Raw genomic sequence first — 14303 nt, 5'->3', positions numbered from 1 at the left:
AGAGACAAAAGTGAACACCAAAGGCTTAAAAACTGAAGGTTTCATCTCACTTGACAAGAGAATAATACGCAACGTTAGGTTTCCCCAGGTCAACATTCCAATTCCATAAGGTAACAGCATCTGATTATTTGAACAAAAAGGAAAAATGCAATTGAATAAAGATGTCTGTGGGCTGGAACTAAAAGTAAAAGACCCTAAAACTGTTCTCTTTGAGAAAAATATTTAGGAGTTCTATTTACTGTTTTCTTGTAGACTTGTATATCTTCTTGAAATAAGCTAGTTTTATAAATTTAATTTTCCTCTGACAGCATATAAAATCTTCCTGTAAAATTTTCACCTTATAAATTAGGTTTTTCTCTAATGATTCCATGTTGTCATCAACAACCAGGAAAACACTGATAATTATGGACATAGAAGTCCATTTATGAGGAAAAAACTCTCACAAAATGATTGTTCAGAAATCCCAAAACTGCAAAGATAACTTAGGGGTTAGATTTGTATATGTATTCTTGATGTATGGATACCCTACACACAATGGAAATGAGAATGGGCCAGTGTAAGTTACATATCAAAGTTAATGATATCTTAACCAGGAATGCTACTGATGGGGAAAGAGACATCTGAGAAGCCTCTGAATATCAGAAAGCAACCCCTATCCCTACGTATGCATCGATGAGACAGTTTTCCATAACTGATTCGTTCTGCTAAGATGATAAATATAACCTCAGAATAAAACCTACTTGTTGAGAGGAAAATTAATGTTAGTTTTAAAAGTTATAGTACCTGAAAATTAGGAGGTATAATAATTTTGCCAGCAGGAACTTGTAAAACAATCTTCTCTCCTTCAAACAGCCAGAGGTCCCACTCGGACTGATTGATAAGCAGGGCCCAGGGAAGAAGTTCTATCAACAAGGTTTTAACATATGGCTTCCAGATTGACAGCTTCACTCGCATGGGGCTATCCCATTGACTCAGATGCTCATTCCTGTTCCAAACACCACATCCAAGAGACTCAATGAAATACGATGACTTCAGTATTCATAAAATATGCTTAAGGACTCCAGACACACAATGCTCCTGTATGATACCTCTTCACACCACAGCCATTCAATGCTGAGTTTGCAAACAGGAAAAAGCAACTTTTCATGCAATTATGTTCTAGATTATGAGTTTAAAAATTTATAAATTATATCTACTTGATGACAAAAAGGTCACAATTTGACAGAAACATGCAAATACCATTTTTTGTACTATTTTATAGTATCTAATATTTTTGTGCATGGCTACTTCCTAACATTTAGAAGTGTATGTAGCAAGAGATTGCTAAAGAATGTTACCTGTTGGAATCCTTCCTATTATAAGGCCACGTGGGCTCAAGTGACTTTTCTGGCCCATAGAAGTCATCAAGGATCTGACTAACTGTGCCTCCAGGGTATATCTTAGTGGTTATCTGCTTAATGAGGGCTGTTGAGATGGGAACAGCACAATCTGAAGGATCATATTCTTCTCTAGAAAATGGGAAAAAAACACAAACCCAAGAATAAACACCAGATTTCTAAAGTGGTCTACAATTTATTTTTTAAAAATCTAACTATAAAATATACTATCAATACTTTTTTGTTGGATTGAGTCAATTTTTAGTGACTAAGAGATTTATAATACAGTTTTCGGATGATATGTGCCCTTGACTTTTATTCCCACCCTCTAATGCTTGGGTGATATTTCCAGTCGTATCTTTTTCCACTGCAGAAATCATATGTTAATTATATCTAAGGCTGGGCATGGTAGGATACTCCCCATTCTCGCACTTGGGAGTCTGAAGCAGAAGGATTCTGAGTTCAAGCTTAGTCTGGATAATACACGAGTTGAAGGCTGCCCTGGATTACATAGTGAGACTCTGTCTCAGAAACACATAAACATAAAAAATAACCACCCATTAAATCTACATTAAGCTGGTGATAGAGCTTAGTGGCACAAGTGTCTGCTTGGCAAGTTCAAAGTCCTGAGTTTGATTCCTGGTACCAAAAAAAAAAAAAAATCTAAATTGAGTTACATTTTCTGATGATCTCTCTGGGTTTTTTCTCAGCCTAATGAAAAAGGCTGACTTATCTAAAACTGTAAGAGAGAATTAAGAAAACACTAGGCTGCATAACTTTCAAATAATATTCTCCTAAGATAAGAAAACACACAACAAAAGTTCCATCCATGCTCCTCTCTCTCCCAAAAGTACAAGATCACTTTTCTGCTGAATTTCTTTTAGGAAAATATATGTATTTTGCTAATACCTTGCTTGAAATGTGAGGTGATGTACAAGGTCAGGTTCTATGTTTTGCAGTGGCTTTTCCTGCCCTTTTCCTGGAATAATCTGTGTTTCACTCAATCCTAGACTCCTTTTCTCCAAATGTATGATAATGGGGTCTGGAAGATGACTCCTCATGATAAAAAGAGGGCTGAACACAATCTATAAAAATAAAAGGACAGAACAACTTTCATATTTGCTTTGTTGCAGTATTCCAGCTGTTTGATGCTAAAACAAACTTGTAATAAATCTCTTCCCTAGGTCACTCTGACCTTAATTTATTTCAGAACAGGAAAGGTCAGAGTCGTATACCATATTTTAGGGTTGGGAAAGTACTCACCATTCGTTGTTGCACTTGAGAGTTGGGTTCTAAAGTCAAAACTGTACACCAGACATAAATAATGGAACTGTTTGAAGATGGCACCTGCACGTGAGATAGGAAAGGGTCCTTTTAAATACTAAACAGCTTACTAATTAATCAAAATAAGACACTGATATAAGATACTTTATCCTCAGGTTGGGGGATACAAAAGTTTAAAGTTAAAGAGAAAACCTAAAAAAAAACACAACTAAGCAAAAACAGACTTCATTATAGCATAAAGCCCTGGTGCATGAGGCTCTTCCAACGTGTAAAGATGGCAACAGTCTGAGATGTACTTGTCAAAGTCTTTCCATGTTTCTTCAGATCTCTTTGCTTTTTTATGTGTCATTCTTTAATAAATGAAACGCTATATTAAGTAAAGAGCATACTGAGCAGTTTTACTTTTACAGCTGCTCTGTGCCAGACTGTATTGCTTTCATACCTGGATGACAATACTATACTCAGCAGCTTTGGATTCCAGGCACACATCTCTTGACCAGTCTTCATCCCCTTTGGCCTTCACACACAACTCTGTTAGTTCACCATTCTCCAATATGTATGAAGGCAATTTCTGTTTGGGTGTAAGGCAGTCAAAATGTTCTCGAACCACAGCATGTCCATCTTGACCAATATAATGCTGAACAACTTTTAGTTCTATGCTTTCAGACAAGTAACTACAGATGATCTGTCTTCCACAGATGATAATCTAAAAGACAATATGTAAATATATAAGGTTTCATCAATTCAGACTTCATTAATAACAAGAAGGAAAGGGAATTTGAAGAAAGAGAGTGAATTTTGCTGTGGCTATGTTGAGTTTACAGGAGAGACAACAGGAAGGGTCCAGTGCCCACCTACACATACTGGTCAGATACTTGAGAGAGAAGGTGGAACTGGAAATAAAGACTTGTGAAGTAAAAGCCATGCAAAATATGCTGACAAAGGAATAGGTAGAAGTATAAGCCCAGATATTGACAAATACTGGACAGGTAGACCCAGGGTGAAAAAAAAGAAGTGGTAAAGGTGCTGGAGAAAAAGGGCCGGGGGAGTGTGGAAGTGAACTAGGAAGAAGTGTTGCTGAAGCCATGAAAGGTGACAAGCTGAAAGATGGTCGTTAATTCAGTTAACTAACACAGGATGGGAATTGAAGGCAAGCATTTAGCTCTGGTAATGGAGAGGGCAACTGTGACCAGTTTATTCCCTGAAGCTGATTTCTAAAGGTCTGCTTTATTCTAATCCAGTAAAAGATCTCTGTATAAGCTATAACAAATCATATTTGACTGATACCTAACTTTCTTTTTATTCAGTTTCTTCTACATTGTAGGAGTATGTATACTTGTAAAACATGCAGAATTATCCACTAAACACATGGATTATCCAACTTCACTCCCAGCTTGGAATACAGTTCACAGCATCAACAAATGTTTAAGTTGGTTGAAAATGAGAAGATAATGAAAAATTTATTCCTGTGCAGTGAGTATCTTTAGAAAGCAAATCCTTTTAAAATATGAGTCCTTACCATGAATGAGGAAAACAGAGCTTTCACAAACTAGATTTCTTATTTTTAACATTTTTTCAGATTACAAAGTATTAACAATGCTAAACACATACTTATAGGCCTAAGGATGTGAAAGTTAACTTTAATGTGCCAACTCCACTGGGCCATGGAATGTCAAGACATTTAGTCAAACATTATTTTGAATGTATCTGTGACGATGTTTCTGGATGACATTAACACGTGAAATTAGTAGACTATGTGAAAGAGATGCCCTCATCCCCAGTGTGAATGAGCATTACCCAATCAACTGAAGAAATGACAAGAACAAAAATGCTAAGTAACAGGAAATCAACTCATTCTGCCTGAGTATTTGAGCTAGGATATTGGTCTTTCAAACCAATATACTTCAAACTTGAACTGAATTACTGGTTCTTCTTGGGTCTTGAAGTTGTGGCATTTGGACAGGAAATTTACACCATTGCTTTGCTGCATCTCAGGATTTCAACTTCGACAGGAACAATACAACTATTTTCCAGCCTGCAGACTATGGAGCCTGGGACTTCTCTGTCTCCATGATAATAAGAGCCAATTTGCAATCTATCAGTTAATCAATCAATCACTCCCATGTACCCCCTATTTGTTCTGTAATCCTCTTAGTCTCACAGTAACCTTACGAAGTAGGTGCTGCGCCGGGGATATAGCTCAGTGGCATAAGCACCTGCCTGGCAAGCACAAGGTCCTGAGTTTGATTCCCGGTACCAAAAAAACAAAACAAAACAAAAAATAAATAAAAACAAAAACAAAACCAAAAACAAAGTAGGTGCTACTATGATTATCTTAATAAGAAGAAAGGTACACACAGAGATTTTTAGTAAATTATTGGGTTGTACTATGTACCAGTCAGGTCTAATGTTTGTGCTGAGAATCACTCACACAGCCTCTCACAAAATAAATACCTACTTTTAAAGAAAACTTAGACTCCATAAGAAAGAGAGTAAAGGCTTCTCATCATACCACAGAAGTGGCAGACCCCGTTGGTCCCCTTCCTAATAGCTTGTTCTCCTTTTCTTTGCAATTAAAATTCTGATTTGGTTTAGGTATCAAAAGATAGCCATGGGCCAGGGATATAATTCAGCAGCACAGTGCCTGCCTGGCAAGCGCAAGGTCCTGAGTTCGATTACCGGTACTGGAGAAAAAAAAAAAAGATAGCCAAGTCCTTAGGGGTGATGGGTGCCTCCCTTAATCCCCATAGCTGTAATGCAATTATTACAAGCTAGTACTGGTAACTAACTCCATTCTCTCTTTGTCAATGATCAGTTAATAATATGAAAAGGAAGTTGACAAGGCTCCAGAGAAGATTTTATTCCTTGATAATAAGGGAGACAGTTTAAGAAGAGAAAGCCCCTCTCCTTCCTGTCATGGAAGGTGTTTTGAGAAATGATCACTGCTTTTGGAGCCATGTTGAGCCCAGGAAGGCAAATACAGGAGGATGGCAGAGAAGCAGAGAAGCACACACAGCAATCAGGTGCTGAGTTAATCAACACTGGACCTGTGTTCTTCCTTTATACAATGTGAAAAATAAATGTAAAACGGGGATAATAATAGGATCTGTCTAATTAACTTCCTATGAAAATTAAAAAGCACATTTTATAACTTCAAGATGTCAGCACACTAGCTGATATATCAACTATGTCATCAAAAGAAATCTGCAACCAACATTTTAAGTCAATTGTTATTTATACAAATAAATATAAGTAACTTTTTTTTTTTTTTTGAGACAGGGTCTCACTAAATTGCCCAGGCTGGCTTTGTAAATATGTGTGAATATCCTGCCTCTGCCTCTCAGGTATCTGAGATTATATGGGTACATCATGCCCAGATAAATAACTACTTATGAATGAGTTATTGTTTATCCTAAACAAGCCCACTAGATTGACATGGTGGTTTTATCTTGTGCTATCTGAACAGTGGGGTTTAGTATTTTCTTACACATTTATTTTCCAACTATCTATTCACTTGGATTTTTTTTTTCTTTTTTGGTCCTTTTTTGAGACAGGGTCTTGCTATGCAGTTTAGGTTGGCCTTGAGCTCACTTTGTAGCCCAGGCTGGTCTCAAACTTGCAATGATCCTCTTGCTTCAGGCTTCCGAGTGCTGGGATTACAGATGTGCGCCACCACACTTGGCTTACTTGGATTTTTAAAAAGTGCACATTTGTAAAACCAAGCCATCCTTCAGTTATACTTCCTATATATACACTGGCCACTATAATCTGAAGCTATGCTTTCACAATAACAAACCATAAAAATCAATCGAACTATGAGTCCTAAATTAGTAAGCAAGCTTTTCTTTAGCATACGCTAGGGATTACTAGACACTCATGATAAGTTTTGCGATGCCATAGCAGGACCTAACTTTAAATAAACATGTGAAAACTTGGAGGAAATATTTGGCTTTGTTATTATGCTTGATATACCCAGGCCTGGCAACATATGTGCGTGACTCTTGCTTTGGAACCTTTGGCCCCTAGGAAATTTGGAAGAGAATTTCACTGTCTTTCACAGAAACCACAGAATCTCTGCAACCATCTGGGGCTTGCTCTGTTTAAAGACAAAGGTACTCCTGGTGGGTTTTTTCAACTAAAATGCCTGTTAAATAGGCTTTCAAATTTGATAAAAAGAAAATCCATAAATGTGGCAAAGGATTACTTGGATGAAGGGAAATTCAAAATGGCTACTTATCAGAGTGAGGCTCCTTCATGGCTAAAGGGTTCAGGAGATCTCAATCTGCTTTTCTAAAAAGTGGCCACCTTATTGTGCCTTTATTTTGAAATTTATGGTTAGAATTTCAAGATTAATTTAGCAGTTGAAGACAGCTACTTGCTTTTTTTTTAAATGTAGGATTTCTCTTTAATACACATTTCCAGGTTTCACACCAATTTCCCTCCTTTCTCAAAGCCACAAAGATATGTACTGAAGATTTCCACATATGATTTTACTTAGCAGGTTTCAGAACTCTTATTAGATCAGTGCCAAGAAGAATAGTGATATTAAAGAATAAGTCCAGAGCACCAGATGCACTGGAAAAATGATATCTTAGCCATGATTAAAAGTGTATGTATAAAGATACAAACATACACACATACATATGTACATTTGAACTTTTAGAGTGGTAAAGCCTTCATCAGTGAAGGGATGAGAAACTTTGGACCCTAGGAAAAAGCAAGTACATATACATGAATAGTTATATAATGTACAAAGTCCCTGGGAAACTTTATATGTGATCAGTTTACATTCAAGAGGGGGAAATGAGAGGAGTGTAGGAAACGCAGAGTACAGATAACTAAGCATCAATGTTTAAAAGAGCTTTAGCCAATTGTCCATTATCCAGGGACATATTAATGTGGTTAAGGTACATCAGGGATCTGCATACACTCACCTCCCCAAATGAGCTTTGGTAATTAGGCAGCTGCAATTTATTGCAAATTTCCAGGCCCAGGTGGGGAAGCAGGAAAGAAGCCAAGATGTGAGGGAGGCAGGAATCCACAAAGGTCTTCTGAAGCTTGGTTCCTTTCTTTCTTCCTAACCTCGCCAATTGAGGAAATCCTGTCTCTAATGTACTTTAACTTTAATCTGAATGTTAGTTAAACTACCCTGACAGTAAAAATAAATCCAATTGAAAAAGACATTTAAAATTTTGCTTGTGTGTGTGTGTGTGTGTGTGTGTGTATGTATGGGGGGGTGGGGTTGAGCGTGAAGGACATAAGTGACCTTTGCAAGAAGTTTTTAGAAATGTGTTTTCCAACTTACTACATTTTGGGGGGACATTTGGTATAATGTTGCATGTACAATATCTGTGCAGGAAAATAGTATATATCAATTTATTCCTGAAATTTAACATCATTTCTATATGTATGCAAGAATGAGCCATTATTACAGTAACACAAAAAAGTCCAACTCTGATTACTCATGCCTAAGCAAATTTTATTATAATAGTTGTAAGTGAAGTTTATTGGGTTATGACAATGGGCTAGGCACACTGTACCACTCTGGGTACACAAACTCATTTAATCCTTATGTAATTTCCTGAGGAAGGCACTATTACTATGCTCATTTTATTGATTAAAAGCTTGATTTACAAAGAGGTCAAATAACTTCTTCAGGATTATGTAGTTAGCAAAGGAATACAGATAGGTTGCCTATGTATAATCGTAATCACCAGGACATACCATTAAAATTATATCTCCAGTTTTATTCATTGGTAAAAGTCTTAGCAACTACACGCAAAAGACTTGAAGAAACTGGAAAGTTTAGTTTAGAGCTATGGTAGTCGAGAATATGGGCCTTAACGGGCGGGGAGCACCGGTCTTCAGACTGGCTCGCTCCCTGCCTCGTAGGCCCCTGGAGGGAGGGCCTCCGGCGCATGGGGAGCCATGGGCAGGGAGCACCAGTGTTCCGACCGGCTTGCTCCCTGCCTCATAGGCCCCCGGAGGGAGGGCCTCCAGCACATGGGGAGCCACAGGTGGGGAGTGCCAGTCTTCCGGCCGGCTCGCTTCCTGCCTTGTAGGCGCCCAGAAGGAGGGCCCAGGTGCACGGGGAGCCATGGACGGGGAGCACTGGTCTTTGGACCGGCTCGCTCCCTGCCTTGTAGGCCCCTGGAGGATGGGCCTCCAGCACACGGGGAGCCACGGGCGGGGAGTGCCGGTCTTCCGGCCGGCTTGCTTCCTGCCTTGTAGGCGCCGTAAAGGAGGGGCCCAGGCTCACGGGGAGCCACGGGTGGGGAGTGCCGGTCTTTGGACTGGCTCGCTCCCTGCCTTGTAGGCTCCCGGAAGAAGGGCCCCCAGCTCAGGGGGAGCCACGTGGTGGCAAGCGCTGTTGTGCGCTGGCCCTCAGGCCGGCCGCCGCTGCTCAATTGAGAACTACCATGACACAGAGAAACAATGACACAATTGGCCCACCATGCACCAGCTGCAGATGCCCACCCACAGACGTGTGTGAATCATTCAAACATGGAGAAACCCCTGGGAATACATGCCATACAACGCGCCACTCTTGCTCCTGCCATTGAGAAACAGAAAGGTCCAGAGTCAGTGGCAGAGCAGCTGCTGAACAAGGATTTGGAGAACATAAGAATGTAGACTAAGCCAGAGGAGTCAGAGGTCCTATGGACTGGGGTCATGAGAACTGTTTGGAAGCTGTAAACCAGGAGGACCTTGCACAATACCTGCGGAGACTCCCAGGAAGCCATTCTTCCCCTGACAGTACAGGCTGTGGTGGAGCCCCGCAGAAGTCTGCAACAGGATTCCTGCTGCCTGTGCTGACAGTTGGGGAGAGGACAGTAACTGGTTGTGGGGTCCCAATGCGATAGGAGGCTGGAGAGAAAACACTACAAAAAATGGCTTTTGCCCCAGATGGCTCACTTGATTTTTGACAACCCTTAGGCTGTAACTACTTGTTAGATCCTTCTTGCGTATCTCTGTCTTCCGGAGAAACCACTTTGAAGATACCACCACGTATTACAGCAGCCACTGATATTTTCCTACTAATCTATCCATAACTCTGTAAAGTGTGTATTGTTCCTATCCTATCTCATAAATGGATGCATGTTTATTATTATATGTTTCCTACAACAACCATTGAGAATAGTTAATGATTATTCAATAGGTCACTCATGTATAGCTCTATTTATTTTCTTTAGAAACCTCTTTGAAGATACCAAAGTATAGTACAACAACTATAAATATATATATATATATATGGACCTTAGACCAGTAGCATCAGTATCCCTGGAAATCTGTTAGAAATGGGATTATCAGGCCAAACCCTAGACCTCCTGGATCTGGGTCTCACTCCATAAAATCTGTGTTCTGGTGAGTCCTTTAGAGATTCTGATGCACACCTGAGTTATAGAACTACTGGCTTAAGCTAGAGAAGGAAATTAAGAGGAAACATGTTAGTTCCCTGCACATTTTTGAAAGGCTATGGAGAAGAGGGGACTTGTGCAGTCCTCTAACAAATTGTTCTTTGCTGGCTGTATGCGTCATAGGTCTCAAGAATGGTAAAAGGTGGTGGAATGGTGAAAGATCTGGTTCAATTTTCAGAGACAATTTCCTAATAGTTGGTAGCATGAGGGAATGGCACTTCTCATCTGAGCTATCCAGACAGAGGCTGAATGACCATTTCTCAGACTTGCTAGTGGCTGGGAAGGTAGACGAGACATTTCTCACAGAGCATAAATGATGGAATTAGAACACTAGTATGTATTTATTGAGCCCACCCATGTAAGAGGGCTCTGAGAGTAAACAGGACTCAGAGACACTTCCAGCTCTTATGACTAGCTCTGAGCTCACAATAGTAGGTTGGTCTCCTCTTGCGTTCTTCAGTAAGATTCATTAATCCCATCTATGTGTCTTTATTTACTGTCTGCTTGGAATGCTCTTTCTTAATCCAAATTCTACATATCTTCCAAAACCCAACTCAAGTTGCACCTTCCTAGTGGAACCTCTAAATTCCCTTCACACTTTCTATCAGTTGTATTAACAGATGGATTTACATAAATTTGGAATTTAAAAGCAAAGATTATGTCACATATTTGGTACCACCCATTTTATTTGGTTCCACTGTAAGTCATCAGCACATGCTCTGGGAAGTGACCAATTAATTAAGAAGGCTTTTCATGCCTTTTTTCTGGATCCTTCTGCTATGGTTCACTTTTCATTTCTGTTCCACACAATAATGAGAATATCAAGTCCAGCTCTCTGATTAGGTGCAGACCAGGAATGTATATGGTATGGGGCCTACTGTTCCTCTCACTACTTGCTTCCTGCTTGTTTCTTGGCATAGGGCGATAGAAGAACCTTTAGTGTTCCACAGGAAGAGCTTCCCTTCTGGGGACTGAATGGTGTTTCTATCATGTCCTCAGTTCACATAAGCTCTGGGTTGACTGTTACAATCCAGATGCACATGTATATCTTAAAACTCTTACGACAAATGCAGTTATTTTGTGTGCAGTGAAGTCAGTTTTCCAATTTTAATACTTCCTTTTTTTTCTTTCTACTCTTGTCATATGCTCCGTGCTTCAAAACCATCTTTTAGAAACCACATTTTCACATCTTAAGAACACAAAAAAGTGTCAGATACTTTTTTCCTTTTGCAGTCTTAGAACTTTAAAAACAGCCAAAAGGAAGTTTTATAAAATACATAAAAAATATGTGCTGAGAGCTGAGGTTTATATGCCAAGAGTTGGACTGTAGTGAATTTTTACTGCAGCTAATATTAACTCCTAGAAAAAGAAAAGCTTGCTGAAGACTCAGGCCCCCTTTGTCACAGAAGAGTATCACGACACTTTCACACAGATTCTCCTCACATGCATGAGAACCAACTCCTGGTCATCCACTGGTGGGTTATCCAGAGTGCCCACTACCCTTTGTTTCTTTTCCTTCTCAGTAAAGGCCTTTTGGCTATTTCACAGCTCATTAGCACCTCCACCAGAAGGTAGGTGCTGACAGGGAGAAGAGGTGAAACTCAAATCAGTAAATTTTACTGCTCGTTAGCAGCTCTTGTAAAAGGGGTTGGAACCTTCACCATCAACAGGATCATCAACAAGCACTTATTAAGTACTCATGGGCATGGTAGTGATAGGCATAACCACTGTGATATTTTTATTATCAACTATTTACATATCTCTTAAGTTTTACTCTCCATGACTACAAATATGTAAGAGTGGCCTGGATCACGAACACAAAGAAACTTACCTGTTTCTGCACTCCACTGAGTTGCTGAACCTTGATGATGAGTGAAGCAGTGCGACCCTTGTACTGAATTGTTCTAATAAATGTCCCAGCATGGTCCACGCTGAAGGGCTCTGACCAACGCCAGTTGCCCCAACCTTCAATACAGATGTGTAACAGCTGGAGAGAAAAACAACAATCATCACAATACCACTCGTGCCAACGAAAATGTAGTCCTGAAATGAAAGTCTCATTGCTGGAAAACCTTTCTATTTCTAATATCTAGCATCTGTTTTCTTTCTAACCTGCATTCTTCACCCCCTTCCAGCTTATTTCACCAAGCTAAGAATAGCAAATATGCCACATAGAGTCAATGTAATTTTCCAGATCACATTTTAAACCTTCTTAAAAATAATGGTCCCACCAAGCAGTAAAAGGCTTGTTTGAGAAAAGACCATTTCATTCATTGGGAGGACAAGAAGGTTTACATGTAAGATCAAAGGACCTTAGTTTTGGCTAATAATTTATTCCTTGTTATAGTCTAGACAGAAGGTAAAGTTAGTTTGGTGTACAGCATTACTTTTGAGCTGAAATTGCCATTCCTTGTTTTTTCCTTTGATAAAGGACAAAACAGAAATTTGAAGATGAAATTCATTTAATATACTCTTTATGAGATCACACTATCAAATAAGAAATACCTTTAACACTTTGAAATTGAAAATATCTTTGTTTCTTTGTTTTCTAGATTACATATTTACTATAACTTCTACCAAGTGAACCTCTCAATTTATATTTTTATCTATTCATTAGCACTGCCCCTTTTGGCAACATCTGGATTTCTTTTTCAATCATTCAAATATTTTATATTTTGACTACTAACCTATTACCCACGCTAGGAAAATCAGTTTAACTACACAGAGATTCAAAAAACACATTAACACATAATTACTTATTTAGGACATATTTTTAAGGCTTATTTAGGACATATATTTAAAAATATACAATGCGGTATATGCTTACTAAATATAAGAAAAAACTTGACATGTTAAGAGAGCTACTATGGCACACGAACATAATTTTTATATATCATTTTCACAGAGTTAATCCAAGGTGAATCTCATGAAACACTCAACTAACAGACTGAATATAAGACTTTGAAAACATCCTACAAGAGCTATGATAATACATACAGTAAGCATTTACATGGAAATTGTCATAATAATAGAAGTCTTGATGGAAGTAGATAATTTTTAAATTTCAGTCTTACAAGAAGCCCTGACAACATGCCTTAGTTTAAAAATTTCCCAAGGTAACTGATCATCACAACATGAGTTTTGATAAACAGCAGTAGGATTTTTTGTTTACAGACATCTGAATAAAATATTCCAAAAAAATTTTCTAATTCATCCCCTTGCTTCTAGTATGACCCCACTGCAGGTATTCCTCCATACAGTGAGTCTATGAAATCAAAAGGCTACCAGTGAGATGACTTCTGAAAAACAAGCCTGACAGTTAAGGAAAAAAAAATCCTATATGGCAAATATGTATAGAGAAAATATGATCTATATATACTCTATAAGATAAAAGTACCAGAGTATCTTTGATGTTTAAATATTAGGTACAGGGAAAAAATAGAAAAACAATAGCAGTGTTGGAACTTTCAATTTTTTTTTTCCTCCTTAAATTTTACAGCAGCAATTGGGAATATAGCTTAGGGCAAACAGAAAACTAGAAGAAATAAAAAGTTGTTTTTTTTGGAGAGCCTGGTAGCTGGAAATGACAAAAAAATAATGAGGCAAGGTACTTAAGGTCAAGCTCACTATATTTTTCCTGAACATTCTGTAGACTCTAGAGAAAGTTTTAATATATACAATGTAATTTTAATTGAGGTTTGTTCACATTTGCATGAGTTCAGTTCAAGATAGCTGATAACTGCCCACTCTGTGTATACAGCTTTTTATGACCATATGCCACCAAGGAATATGCTGTCCGGTTTTGCTTGGCAGCTATTTTTTCTCAAAATGTTGGCACAGATGTTTTGTTTGAATTATGAACATTCAAAAACAATTGGATTTAGTTCAAACAGAAAAGTGTGAGAAAAATATTTGTAACACTTTTCCTCATATGCATCATCAATTGAATTATTTGTGACATGAGGTCTTCAGTTAAAAACATTTAATATCACAGGCATTTGATAAACATAACTTATTAGGAAAGGAATTATATTCTTTTTTTTTCTTGGTACCAGGAATTGAAATCAGGACCTCGCGCTTGCCGGGTAGGTGCTGTGCCACTGAGCTATATCTCCAGCCCCAGGCATTCTATTCTTAAGAGAAAAGTCTACAGAAGGGAGCTCAGGTAGCACAAGATACTTTGGTCATCCTTTCTGTGGCATGATGGCCAGGCCTGAGCCTGTGG

The 14303-nt window shown here is 38.5% G+C and overlaps 1 protein-coding gene across 3 annotated transcripts in view; it reads right to left on the bottom strand.

Moving 5' to 3' along the window:
- The window catches only part of Vps13b (vacuolar protein sorting 13 homolog B (yeast)), a 657708-nt gene that overhangs the window by 48987 nt on the left and 594418 nt on the right, over positions 1–14303 (bottom strand). For all 3 annotated transcript variants that reach the window (XM_005381857.2, XM_005381855.2, XM_005381856.1), the window contains exons 44-49: positions 11910–12065; positions 3103–3366; positions 2640–2723; positions 2286–2461; positions 1338–1508; positions 784–985 (exon numbers count right to left, since the gene is read on the bottom strand). In XM_005381857.2, coding sequence (XP_005381914.1) covers positions 784–985; positions 1338–1508; positions 2286–2461; positions 2640–2723; positions 3103–3366; positions 11910–12065 — 1053 coding nt within the window. The remainder of the gene's footprint in view (positions 1–783; positions 986–1337; positions 1509–2285; positions 2462–2639; positions 2724–3102; positions 3367–11909; positions 12066–14303) is intronic.

Source organism: Chinchilla lanigera, unplaced genomic scaffold (genome assembly GCF_000276665.1).
Source record: "Chinchilla lanigera isolate Chin_1 unplaced genomic scaffold, ChiLan1.0 scaffold00016, whole genome shotgun sequence".
Lineage (NCBI taxonomy): Eukaryota > Metazoa > Chordata > Mammalia > Rodentia > Chinchillidae > Chinchilla > Chinchilla lanigera.
This window is presented reverse-complemented; position numbering and strand designations above follow the sequence as displayed.